The 13066-nt window shown below is 41.4% G+C and overlaps 1 protein-coding gene across 1 annotated transcript in view; it reads right to left on the minus strand.

Moving 5' to 3' along the window:
- The window catches only part of LOC114312210 (calcium-transporting ATPase 4, endoplasmic reticulum-type), a 30363-nt gene extending 18781 nt beyond the window's left edge, over window positions 1–11582 (minus strand). The window contains exons 1-4 of the mRNA XM_028258414.2: window positions 11401–11582; window positions 9703–11184; window positions 9235–9307; window positions 9018–9145 (exon numbers count right to left, since the gene is read on the minus strand). Of these exons, the coding sequence (XP_028114215.2) occupies window positions 9018–9145; window positions 9235–9307; window positions 9703–11118 (1617 nt within the window). The 5' untranslated portion in view covers window positions 11119–11184; window positions 11401–11582. The remainder of the gene's footprint in view (window positions 1–9017; window positions 9146–9234; window positions 9308–9702; window positions 11185–11400) is intronic.
- Window positions 11583–13066: the final 1484 nt, after the last annotated feature.

Below are 13066 nucleotides of genomic sequence, written 5' to 3' on the forward strand. Positions count from 1 at the left end.
TTGTGGGCTTTCCTCAGCACCTCATTTGTCTCATCTTTTGATAAGCACACTAAAGGTTCCCCTTCAAAGCTTCTTCAGTACAACTTGTCTTGGTTAAGGAAGAATGGTTAAGGAAGAAGCGGAGGGCTCGCCTCTTAACTCTGATCGCATCGGCTTTGTTCTCAGGTAGTGTGCCATTCTCAAGGTAGTCGATATGGCTGCCTCCATTCTTCACTGCTTAAGAAATGGGCCTCCTCTTCCTTAGGCTGGGATTAAAACTTTGTGCATTGCCTCTGCAATTCAATGCTTTCTTTTAAAATCTTTGGCCAGTAGTACCCTTGCCTCTGTATCCGTCGATATAGACTGATATCTCCATCTCCGCAAGACTTAGCATGGATCTGCTTAAGTTTGTCAATCGCTTCTTGCCTACCGACGCACCTTGCCAGCAAGTTGTTGGGACCGCGAAAATACAACTCTCCTCTAAGGAGCAGAAATGGTTCAAGTTCTGTTGGTCTAATTACTCCCTGGCCAGTTTTCAGCTGCTTGATTATATCTACTTTCCACCCCTCAGCATCTTGCTCTGCATGTTCTTCGGTTAGCACTACGGGCGTTGTTCTTTTCTCGATGACGATGGCTATACTATCCTCTGGTATCTCCACCTTTGCCCCCAGTGTAGCCAAGGCATCGAGAAAACGGTTATGTGCTCAAAGGGTATGCTGGATTTGGACATCATCAAACTGAGCAAGCAACTTTTGGACTACAGTGCAATATGGGGCTAACAGAGGCTCCTTCAAGGCGAAATCACCCATCGTTTGCTTGACAACTAACTTGGAGTCACCCCAGATTTTTAGTTTGCGAATGCCCTTCTTTTGGGCAGTTATCAGACCCAGTATCAACGCTTCATATTCAACCTCGTTGTTTGAACATTCAAAGTCAAGCTTATATGACAGATGGACCTTCCCTCCTTCTTGACTAGTTAGTGTTATGCCAACTCCACCTTTCCCAGCTTCGGAGGCTCCATCGAATTTTAATTCCCAATAAGTCTCAACTACAGCTGCTGATACATGGACCTCACCTGGTAGGGATACCTCTGCAGGTTCATGTTCACTTGATGGGAACTGGGCCAGTAAATCTGCAAGTGCTTGGCTCTTGATGGCCTTGGGAGTAACACAAGTGATATCATATTCTGCTAGAGCCAAGAGCCATCTTGCCATTCTCCCAGTCAAAGCGGGCTTGCTCAGCAAGTGGCGAACTGGATCACTCCAGGTCACAACCTGGATCGAGTGTGCCAAAAAGTAGTGGCGCAACTTCTGCGCTGTGAAGATTAAGGCTAGGCAATGCCTCCCAATTGGGGTATATCGCGATTCGGCACCATTAACTTTGCGACTGATGTAATAGAGTGGCTTCTCAATGCCATCTATGTCTTGGACAAGTAGGGCTCCAATAGACCGCGGAGTAGAGGTCAAGTATAGTAGCAGAGGCTTTTCAGGCTGTGGGGCAATCATTGTAAATGGGGAGGTAAGTGCTTGCTTCACCATATCAAATGCCTGTTTGTGTTCTTGCAACCATTCAAACTTGTAGTTCCCTTTCAGCAGTGTCCCAAAGGGGAAGGTTATCTCAGCAAGAGCTGGAATAAACCTCCTGAGGTATGACACTTTGCCTACGAATTTCTTCAAGGCTTTTTGAGAATGTGGCGGAGGCATCTCTATGATTGACTTGATCTTATCCCCATCTACTTCGATCCCCCGCTGGTGTACAAGGAAGCCAAGGAACTTGCCAGCGGTAACTCCAAAGGCACACTTGAGAGGATTCATCTTGAGGCAAAATTTGCAGCAACACTGAAAAACCTTTTCCAACTCGCAGAGGTGGCGGTTTGCCTTAGTAGACTTGACCACCAGATCATCCACATATACTTCCACTTCATGGTACAACATGTCATGGAACACTGCAGTTATAGCCCATTGGTAGGTTGCCCCTGCGTTTTTCAAACCGAAGGGCATCACCGTATAGAAAAAATTTCCCAAGGGTGTTCTGAAAGCCGTCTTTTCTGCATCTTCTGGTGCCATTTTGATCTGGTTATAACCACTGAACCATCTGATGGCCCGCAATTGAATCGACAAGCGTATCAACATGGGGTAATGGAAACTCATCTTTCGGGCAGGCTTTATTCAGGTCGCGAAAGTCTACATAAACTCTGATCTGACCGTTCTTCTTCTGCACAGGAACAATATTTGCAAGCCAAGTTGGGTACTGTATAAGTTCAATGAACTTGGCCCTCTGCAACTTTTCTACCTCTGCTTTAATCTTTGCTTCAAGATCAGGGCTTTCGAGTGTGCTGCTTGATCGGTTTAGAGTTGGGAAAAGTGTCCAGATGATGAGTGACGAGGGATAGGTCAAGACCAGGCATCTCATCGTACGTCCAAGCAAAGACATCGCTGTATTGCTTTAGTAGTGTTATCAATTCTGCCTTAGCTGCTGGAGCCATTGTATCACTGACAAACACCGGCTTGCTTTGCCAAGGTAAGTCACTGAGGTTGACCTCAGCAAGTACCTCCTGCTGGGATTTGGGCCTATCTTGCATGCATTCAGGAGCGGGCTCAAGCGTCTCCACCAACCCTTCTTGGGACTCACTTCCATCACATTTATTTGCCTCGGGGCCATCCTCCCAAGGTATGAAGTTTGGCCCCCAAAACCGTCATAGGTAGTAGACTGTCTTGCCGCCCTCACGCACCTTAACAATCTTGGGTGGAGGGCTTGTGGATTTGCTGCTCCTTTTCTGTCCACTGCTTTCTGGAGCAGCCTCTGCATCTTGAATGTCTTCCCACTTCGACAATTTTACCCCTGCAATTTTACCAGTCCTTGGAGCGTCATCCGTTGACAACTCGGTAAAGAAAACTACATCTGAATAGTGTGCCTCTTCCACCCGAAATGGCTTTTCAGATGCATTTATGGTAACTGTGCGTCTTCCCAATTTTGCCTTCACACATTGGTGATAGCTGGACGGAATAGTTCCATATCGATGCATCCAAGCTCTGCCAAGTATCATGTGGTAGTTCGTATCTGTTTCAATCACATGGAATTTAGTCGCGGAACGAATCTCACCAGCTGCTACGTCCACTACAACACGACCCTTGGTGACCTTTTTCTCACCACCAAAACCAGTTACAGTAATGGGTTGGCAAACCATTCTGAACTCCGGGATGCCAGCCTTTGCAAAGGTGTCAGCAGTAATGATATTTATGGACGCCCCACCATCGAGGAAAGCACGCTTGAACTCCACATCATTGACATAAGCTGTGACAAAAAGAGGACAGTTATGGGGGAATGGGTATGCTCTGTCTGCCCCTGAAAAGGTAATGGCCCCATAATCTCCCTGGATGCGCCGAGGCACATATTCCTTGGCCTCAACAACTTCAGCATGGTGCACTTCAGAGATGCTAATGAGTGCCTTCGTTGCTTCCATCCTGGCAGCTTGGCTCAGCCACAATTGGTCAAAGAAGGTGCGAAACTTAACGGAATTTTGCAAGGCTTGAGCATAGGTATCCTCTGCAAATTTCACCTCTGCAGGTGCTGTTTCAGGGAGCTAGCCACTTGCAATTTCTTCTAACTCATCATAATAGGACGCCATGTGCACTTGATCGCGCACAGGCCCATTATGTACATTCTTTCCCTTCTCCTTGTGGTTAGAATAGGGGTCATTTCATACGTCACGATTACCAGCATCTTTGAACTTCAGCTCATTCGCGTCAACTTTCTTTTTGAAGATATTTTTCAACGTCCAACAATCCTTAGTAGGGTGTCTGGTGGTTCTGTGATAGACACAATAATCTGGGCTTTCTTTGTCCTTCTTGGTTGGAGTAACATCAATCAGAGGTAAAGTAAGTTCGCCATCAGCGACCCATTCTTTAACCAGGGCCTTAACATTCTCAGGGCTGCAGGGGTATGGATTCCTGTCTTCATAGCTCTTCCTCTTTCAAGAGGATGAAGCCTCTGGTTGCAAGCGGCTCCCTCCTATGGAGGTTACCGCAGAAACTCTACTACTACAAAAGTAGCGGTGGCTGTCACGAGACCTGTGTAAAGGACCAATGGTACTGAGATTTCTAGCTGCCTCAATCAAGGCTGAAAAGGTAAGCAGATTATGGTTCACCAAGAAAATCTTGTAGTCACGTATGGCTTCCTCCACACATATGCTGACTAAATGAGCTTCATCCACTGGTTCATGACAGTCAATCGCCTTGTCCTGGAACCGTTTAACATAGTCCAGTATATCTTCGCCTTCTTTTTGGACGTCTCACCCAAGTGTGAGGGTTGTAACTTTCTCCTGGACTTGGAAGAACTTCGTGTGGAACTTGTTCACCATCTCCTCCCAACTTTTGATCGAGTTGGGAGCCAAGTTCACATACCAACTGTAGGCTCTTTCAGTAAGTGATTTGAAGAACTCCCAAAGGCACAGAGAGTGGTCACTGCCATGGACGCCAAGAGTTTCAATGAACCTGACCACCTGTTCTCTAGCATTGCCTTGTTTCCCATCAAACTTAATAAACTTGGGCACTGTATACGCAGTTGGGTGGGGCATGGTCAATATCTCTTGAGAGTATGGGGGCTTCACATCTGGGTCTGGGAGAGATGGTAGTTGTTTCTCGCTGCACTCTTGCTCGAGCATAGCTTGTACATTGGCCAGAGTAACAAAGTAAATGGGTTGAAATAGTCCAGTCTGCTCTTGGGTAGCTGAATCGGCGGTTGTACCGTTCACCTAAGGTACCACCAAAGGCACCTAGATTGGAGCCCGAATCTCAGGGAACAAGTTTTGGGACTGCTACAGGCGGAGGTGCTTGCATTGGAGCTGGTTTAGAAGCCATGGCCATAATAGCCTCAGTGAGAGTTTGCAAAGCTGTCCAGATCTCCCTCTACATATCCTGGAGTGACTGAACTACCTCAATCACAACATTGTGGTCATGGTCTTCCACATGTACTGCTCCGCCATTGGAAGAGCCTTGCTGCCGTGGGAGTTGTTGAACTTCTTCCTCTGCCATCTTTTCCAGTGAAGTATGAAAGCCACTGCGGGTATGAACTATCAACAAAGCAGCCTCCCCAGCAGAATTGCCAGAAATGTAGAGGGGTTCAAGGTTAGAGAGGTGATTAGAGAGGCAAGACTATGCTGATGGTCCAATAATAATAATGGGAGTGGCTTGAGAATGAACAGCAGCAACTGTTTGAGAATTGGAGTGTGTGTAGCTGGGTGAAGGTGAAGTAAGTGGCTCAAGAAGAAGTGTATAGCAGTACCAAATTGGGCAGCATCTCCCTCAAATCTCCAAAATTCCTCCTCTAAACCTTGGGAAATGGGTCATATTTATCGGCTTTTCCTTGGTGCCAAGAAGACACCAAGTGGCCAAATAGAGAGAAGACATGTGTCCCAGAGGATCACATGGAATATTCTACCTCGAGCCACCAGGCTAAAGGTGCCACGTGTCCCTCTGCATTTACTGTGTACTATCTGTTTGCCTCCACAATTACCTTTTTTAAGCCTCAGCAAGTGTAGTTGCGACGGGAGTGTTTGGCGCTACAACTCCCTTTTGAGCCTCAGCAAGTGCAGTTACAGCGGGAGTACTTGCCTCTGCACTTTCCTTCTCAGCTTGAACCTCAGCAAGTGCACTCTATGAAGCATGGACACGGCAAAATCGGCGTTGTGGCGGTGTCAGATACGAGGACACGCCGGGGACACGTACAGGACACGCCACATGGCGTGTCCCTTTAATTTAATTATTTTTTTGTATGGGACACGCGCGTGTCCAGATCTGGACACGGCGAGGAGAGAGAGACAGAGGAGAGACAGTGTGAAGGAAAAGAGTGAGAAGACAAACCTTTGACTCTCGTCGTCGTCGTCGTCGAACATCCAGTTGACTCGATGTATCGATCGAACCTTCGTCGTCATCGTCGAACATCCAGTTGACTCGAAGCATCGATCAAACCTTCAACTCCAGTCATCTTCGTCGTCGAACATCCAGTTGAGAAGACAAACCTTCGACTCGTCTTCTCTCTCTCTCGCTCGCTCGCATCTGTCTCGCGTCTCTGTCTCTCCCTCTCGCTCTGTCTCTCTCTCTTTGCTGGCTCTGTCCAGCTTTCTTCTTATCTCTTATATTATATATATATATATAAGTATATATAAAATAATATTTATAAAATCATATTAATATTAATAATATTAATAAAATCATATTATTTTGTAAGTATATATAACATAATATATACTTATACATATTAATAAAATAAAATAAATGTATATAAAATAAAATAAAATGAAAATTTATCAAAAACACATTATTTAAAAAAGAAAACAAATAAATAAAATAATTAATGTATATTAAAATAAAAATATTTATTAAAAAAAAAAATTGCTGTGTCCCCTCCCGTGTCCGTATCCGTGTCCGTGTCCCTATTTTTTAGAAATTACCGTATCCCGTGTCCGTATCCGTGTCCGTGCTTCATAGAGTGCACTTGCAGCGGTGAACCTTGCCGCTGCACTTGCCTTCTCAATTCTACTTGGCCAATACATGCATTCTCAGGACTCCATGAGTTTGCTATCGACTATGTTCGTGTTCACCTCAGCGAAACCTGCACCCTTAGCCACCTAACCACAAACTCCCCAGCTTCCCAGGGCGAAGGCCACAACCAAGTCTGCTATCAGCCATGTTGTGCCTTAATACCAAGCCCAAGGGGGCTTCCTTAGTCCTGCCTGTACGACTAAGGCAGGTCCATGACCTAGGTAATGGAAAAGGAGTCCCTTATGTTCGGGCTACCCTGCTCCCATCTTCGCGGGGTTGCCGCAGTAAACTGGTATTTCTGGGCCTGCTATCAGCTCCCACCAGTAAGTCTTGGGGCCTACTATCAGCGCCAAGTTAAATGAAATGTGGGGCCTGCTATCAGCCCTAGGCCAATAATGCCTTGGGGCCTGCTGTCGGCGCCAGGCATTAGCCTCTGCTTGCGGGGGGAAGCCTCTCTCAAAGACTGCTATTACCTTGGCAAAATATTCCCTCTGCAACTTATTTGCTGTGATAGTAGTTACTGCGGCAGTCGTTTCCCGCGGCAAGTCCATACAGCATAACCGAAGATATTGGAGATGGCGGCGCCGACAGAATGCCTCTGCAACTTGGGCGTTGCAAGTGTTGACTCAGCAACCTAGTTGCCTCGGTCATCCCTTTCCCTCGGCAACTCCAGGTGATCGTAACACCGACATTACTTGGAATGGCGATGGCACCAAAGATACTTAGAATTGCGGCGCTGAGGCAAAGTGCCTCAGCAACTCTGCCGCTGCACATGTCTCCTCGGCAACTTCTAATGACGGCAAAGCTGAAGTTAATAGGGATGGCGGCGCTGAGACAAAGTGCCTCAGCAACTCTACTACTGCACATGTCCCCTCGGCAACTTCCAATGACGGCAGAGCCGAAGTTAATAGGAATGGCGGCGCTAAGACAAAGTGCCTCAACTACTCTACCGCTACACATGTGGCCTCTACAACTTGACTTGGGCATTTTTCCTCGCTAAGCCCATACTTAATTTGGGGTTTAATTTCTGACCCCTCTATAATTACATTTCACCCCCTGAGGTTTCTAATTTCGTAACAAATCGTCCCTTTTATTAATAAATCATCAAGTCAATTAACAGTTTTTAATTATATTAAAAATATATTTCAATTAATAATTTAGGTAATTTTATTATTATATAGGAGAGCAAATATGAATTTTATATTTTTAGTTAATTCTGTTAAATAAAAAATTCTAACAATGGAGCATTTGTAATTTTTCAAACCACAAGAGGCAATTTGTATTTTAAACAAACCTCAGGGGTGTATTTGTAATTTATCCTAAATTTAAATATGTTATAGATCAACCATAAAAAAAGATATAAGCTGTTAGTGTTAATTTAAAAGTACTTTAAAAAAAAAATAGAATTAGAACTAGTTTTTGTTAATATTAATTTTTTGCAGATGTAATATTAATCTAGATAGCAAATAAAAATATATGAAAACATATTTTATAGCCGTGTCCCCATTTTTTTAAAAATTGTCATGTCCCCGCGTGTCCCCATTTTTTAAAAATTGCTGTGTCCCGTGTCTACATCCGTGTCTATTTCCGTATCCGCATCCGCATCTGTGTCCGTAAACTTTTCATAAAATTCAAATTAAGCCTTTTAAATAGGCCCTCCAACCCATGTAGTCCATACCTTGGGTGTATCCAAGTAAGATTTTTCATAATCATATGCCATTTGTCATTGAAATTATGCTAATGCATTCATGTTGGATATGAAGTAATGAACATATTGCTGAGTTAATGTAAGAAACACATCGCCTAGCCATAAGCAACTCCTTTTAGATTTAGGGATTACATTGGTTACTGACAAATTGTGTCTTATGTAAGATGTTGTGTTTTCCTTTGTAGACATGAGGAGTAAATTCATAAACAGAGTATGATTTAACATTAAATTATATATCATAATTTTGAAATTATAGTCTATACTTGACAGATTTCCATTTAACATAAAGCTAGAACAAGTGTAGTTGGGTTGAATTGCATACACATAGACACTTATCTATCTGCATTTACTATCAATTAAATACAACCTGAAAGCAAGAGGTGTTATATTTGATGGTAGGGGTAATTTGGGGATAAAAAGGATATATGGGCAAATTTAGGGCTTCACTTGTGAGTTTCTTTTGGTTTCCCAGTATATGCGGGGTTTGTTATATTTCGTTTTTATTTTGGTTTACACTTCCCCTCTTTGGGGGTAGTGCTAGAATTATTGTATTACCTGGGGTATGCCCTTGTAAATGTATACATTCTTTGTCTTTAATTTATGACTTATCCACCCCAAAAAAGAAAGCAGGAGGGGTTAAACACTGGCACCACATATAATAGTTTTGCTGCATAAGAAAAATGGACTCCTTTGTAACAAATGCTCCTCAGGCAATCAGTTTCTCCTGTGTAACAATGTGTCAAAGAAAAAATAAAAAAATAAAACAAACTCCATATGGCTGAATGTACCTTTACAAGCAATGATTTTCTTCCTCTTCCTAAGCTGGAACTCACTATAACTCCCATAGATTTCCTATCACGGTCAAATTCAAGAGTGGCTATCCGTCTTTCAAGCTTTTTCCATGTTTGACAACAACCTTAAATGCACAAAATTAAATGAAAACATCAGCAGCCACGTAAACACGATTATGAAACAACATAAACATATGTTACACTAGTAACTTACGTAGGACATCTCTATAACCTGAAGTTGTACCAGAATCCAATCCATCAGGAAGTCCCATTTTCTCAACCATAACCTGAAAACAAACAGTCAGGATTATGAAATTGCTTCAGCTCAATATTTATATATATGCAGCAACTACAGAAAATGTTTCAATGAAGAAAGGAGCATCAGTCTATATAACTCTCAGCAAGAAAATCTTCAAGTGATCTATTGTACTTATGACAGAGAAAAGGTAAAAAAACCTTCGACATGCACGGGGTGTTGCTACCAACCAACCGATGAACCTTGATTTAGCAAATCAAATGTTTGAAAGGGAAAATCCAGCTTTAACCCTTTTTGGATAATATGACAGTAAATTTCAACTTTTTTCCCTCGCAGCATCATGGCAGCTTCAGAAGACACTGTAATTCTACTATAAAGACAAATGAATTTAATTTTAAACCGGAGAACAAAAGTACGAGATCTTACCTTCAATGCTGCCTCAGTGGGCATTCCACTGGCTACGTAATGATTTCCAGCTTGTTCAATGCCTGCATCATTGCACAAAGCAGCAATCTTTGCAATCATTTGGAGATTCGCATCCATTCGACCCTTGGGCCAATCTTGAATTTTTCCGTCCAGAGGACTATATGTGGTCCCTTCCACATTGAAAGTTCGGGTAGCATCTGGCCCGGTACCCATTGCCACAAGCTTTGCCACTGCCATTTGATTGGTAGTTAGAGTACCAGTTTTATCAGAACAGATCACGGTTGTGCAGCCAAGAGTCTCGACGCTAGGCAACTTCCGGACAAGCGCATTCTTCTGAGCCATCTTCCGCGTGCCAAGGGCCAAACATGTTGTGATAACAGCAGGTAAACCTTCAGGAATGGCAGCCACTGCCAATGCCACTGCAATCTCAAAGTAATAAGTGCACTTCTCAAAAGAGAATTTAAAATTCGTGGGCCACCCATTAACATTCTCCCAAGTGAGAAAGTATTTCACATTAATAAGCCACACCAATGCACAAATAACCCCAATTATAGCTGTGAGAGACTCTCCAAATTCATTCAATTTCTTCTTTAGAGGTGTATCATCCTCGCTTTGCGAGGCCTCGTGAATCTGTGAATGCACCTTACCCATCTCCGTATCCATCCCTGTCTGAGTAACCAAACAAATACAATTCCCATTCACAATTGTTGTCCCCGCAAAAACCATACATTTCTTCCCCTGAATTTCAGAATCTTCCGGAACGGGCTTAGTTGTCTTACTAACCGCTTCACTCTCTCCAGTCAATGAACCCTGCTCAGCTCGAAGAGTTGAGCTAATCAAAAACAAAACCCTCATATCAGCAGGGACTTTGTCACCAACCCGGAGCTCAACAATGTCACCAGGAACAAGTTCTTTTGCAGGAAAACCAGTAAACTTTTTGCCATCACGTACCACAGTTGCTTGCTCCGATTGAATTTCTTTAAGAGCTTCTAATGCTTTCTCGGCGTTATTCTCTTGCCAAACCCCAACAATTGCATTCACAATCAAAATCAAGAAAATCACCAGAGGCTCCACAAAAGCAGTGATCTCCATTTCCCCACCTTCGTCACCATCATACCAAGCCAAGACAAAAGACACCACAGCAGCAACAAGTAAAATCCTCACCAGAGTATCATTAAACTGATCCAAAACCAATCTCAAAATAGACTGACCTTCATGTTTCTCCAATTCATTCCATCCATAGATCTGCCGCTTCTTCTCCACTTCATCGGTCGACAATCCGTAATCCCGATTCACCCCATACTTCTCTTCGCATTCTTGAACATCTTTCGCCCAAGCAGCGAAGAAATCTCCTCTCGATGATGATTCTGCCCCCAAACTCTCCTTTTTCCCATAGTCTTGCCCCCCTTTCCCCATTAGACCTCAACAACACAACAATATCTCAACACCAATTGACGAAACAATCGATTCAAACAGTTTCACCTGTAATTGAAGAATTTCATCACATAAATTACATGATCTGATTATGCAAATTCATTACACATATAAACCCTAACCCTAACGCTAAAAACAAATCTGTAACTGAAAGATCTAGAACAACCAGTAAACATCCAAAGCTAATTGTCTTAACCTATATGTGTATATATATATATCAATAAACATATTCATATATTAGTGAAGTGGTAGGGTTTGGATTACCAGAATTAGGAGAGACAGGGTGAGAGAGACAGTGTGCTTAGCAGCCAGCTCCTGTTAGTTTCCCTCTCTATAACTCTAGAGAGAGAGAGAGAGAGAGAGAGAGACGATTGCTTCCTTCCTCCCAAACAAAGCTTCTTCCACTCTCCTTTATCTCTCTCTATGTATAAATATGGCGACGCAGAGGCATTGAGTTGTCGTATTCCCACATAAGTAAATCCAATGATAATGTGACACGTAAGGAAAGAGCACATGGTAGTCTCTACCTGATGACGTGGCAAGCAACTATTGGTGATGTTTTTGGAAGAATAGTTTATGGTATGCACGCTGCTAATGAAGTCAAGTAAACAAGATTAATTAATTAATATTAATTCGAAGATTTCCACGTGCTGACCTCACAAATTTGGATTGGGACGCAACACTGATGACGATTACATATGGATGGGGTTGAGGGTGGGCCGTCCTGAAAAAATATTTACAAATATATTAAAAAAAATAAAATTTTAATTATTAATATTTATAAAATTTACTATTATTGATGTACAAATATTTTTTTAATTGGATTGTTATTCTCTTTAGACATATATACACACCGTTTGCGATAAGTCCTTGAAATGGTTAAAAAGTCGACCATCTTAATTACATTATTTTTTATATTTTTTACTCATAATTTTATAAAAAAATTTAAAAACTTATTTAAAATAATTAATTTCCAAACTAGTACATAGTGCATACTGCTATGTTTTTTAGTCTTTTGTGCTTAAGATTATGTTGTTTGATTGGGTTTTTTTTTTTTTTTCAAATAGTTAAATGGCATGATCTTTGTAAAATTGTCTTATATTAATTATAAAAAATGGGGGTTTTAATCTGATCATAAAGTTTTGTCTTTCTTGTATTTCTAAATGGTATGAGTTATGAAGAATATTTAAAATTTATGTACAAAATAACATAAGACAAATAAGAGATAAACATATTAGATCAACTATTGAATTAAGTCGTAATAGGCAATACTTATTTAAAACACATCTAATATGCTAAAAAAGTCAATTAAATCCAAGTGATGGGATGACTGCTGTGCAGCGCCGCATAGCAACCACGATTGTGTGGTTATTGGAGTCCGTTTCGATCATCCGAATCATTTACTTTTCAAAGTACATCAAGTGAAACATATTTGCAAAAATAATCAAATTGATCGAACATCGTTAACAATTTTATTGAATTACATTTGTATCTACAAAAATAAATAACAAATATGACTTGGAGTATAAAATTGAATACAAATGTGAGTAAATAAAAATGTTAGGGATATTCAATCAGCTTGATTTTTTACAAGTGTGTTTTACTCGATATACTTTAAAAAATAAACCATTTAAATTATCGAAATGAGATCCAATGGCCGTAACCACCCCATCTTCTTAAATTCATTATAAACCACATGATTAAGCTATTTCGATTAATCATTGTTGCAGTGAGATGAAGAATACAAATTAAATAAGAGTAATGCTATATAAATAATATATATATAATGATGTGATTTATTATGAATTTTTCATTACAAAATAAAATACTATTAAAAATGAATATATTTCTAATAACAATACCACATCAATCTTGTCATTTTTTATTTATTTATTTATTTTTTTTTGGTATGAATAGAATTTTCTATTAA

This window comes from Camellia sinensis, chromosome 3 (genome assembly GCF_055761805.1).
Source record: "Camellia sinensis isolate YWXY chromosome 3, ASM5576180v1, whole genome shotgun sequence".
Taxonomy (NCBI): domain Eukaryota; kingdom Viridiplantae; phylum Streptophyta; class Magnoliopsida; order Ericales; family Theaceae; genus Camellia; species Camellia sinensis.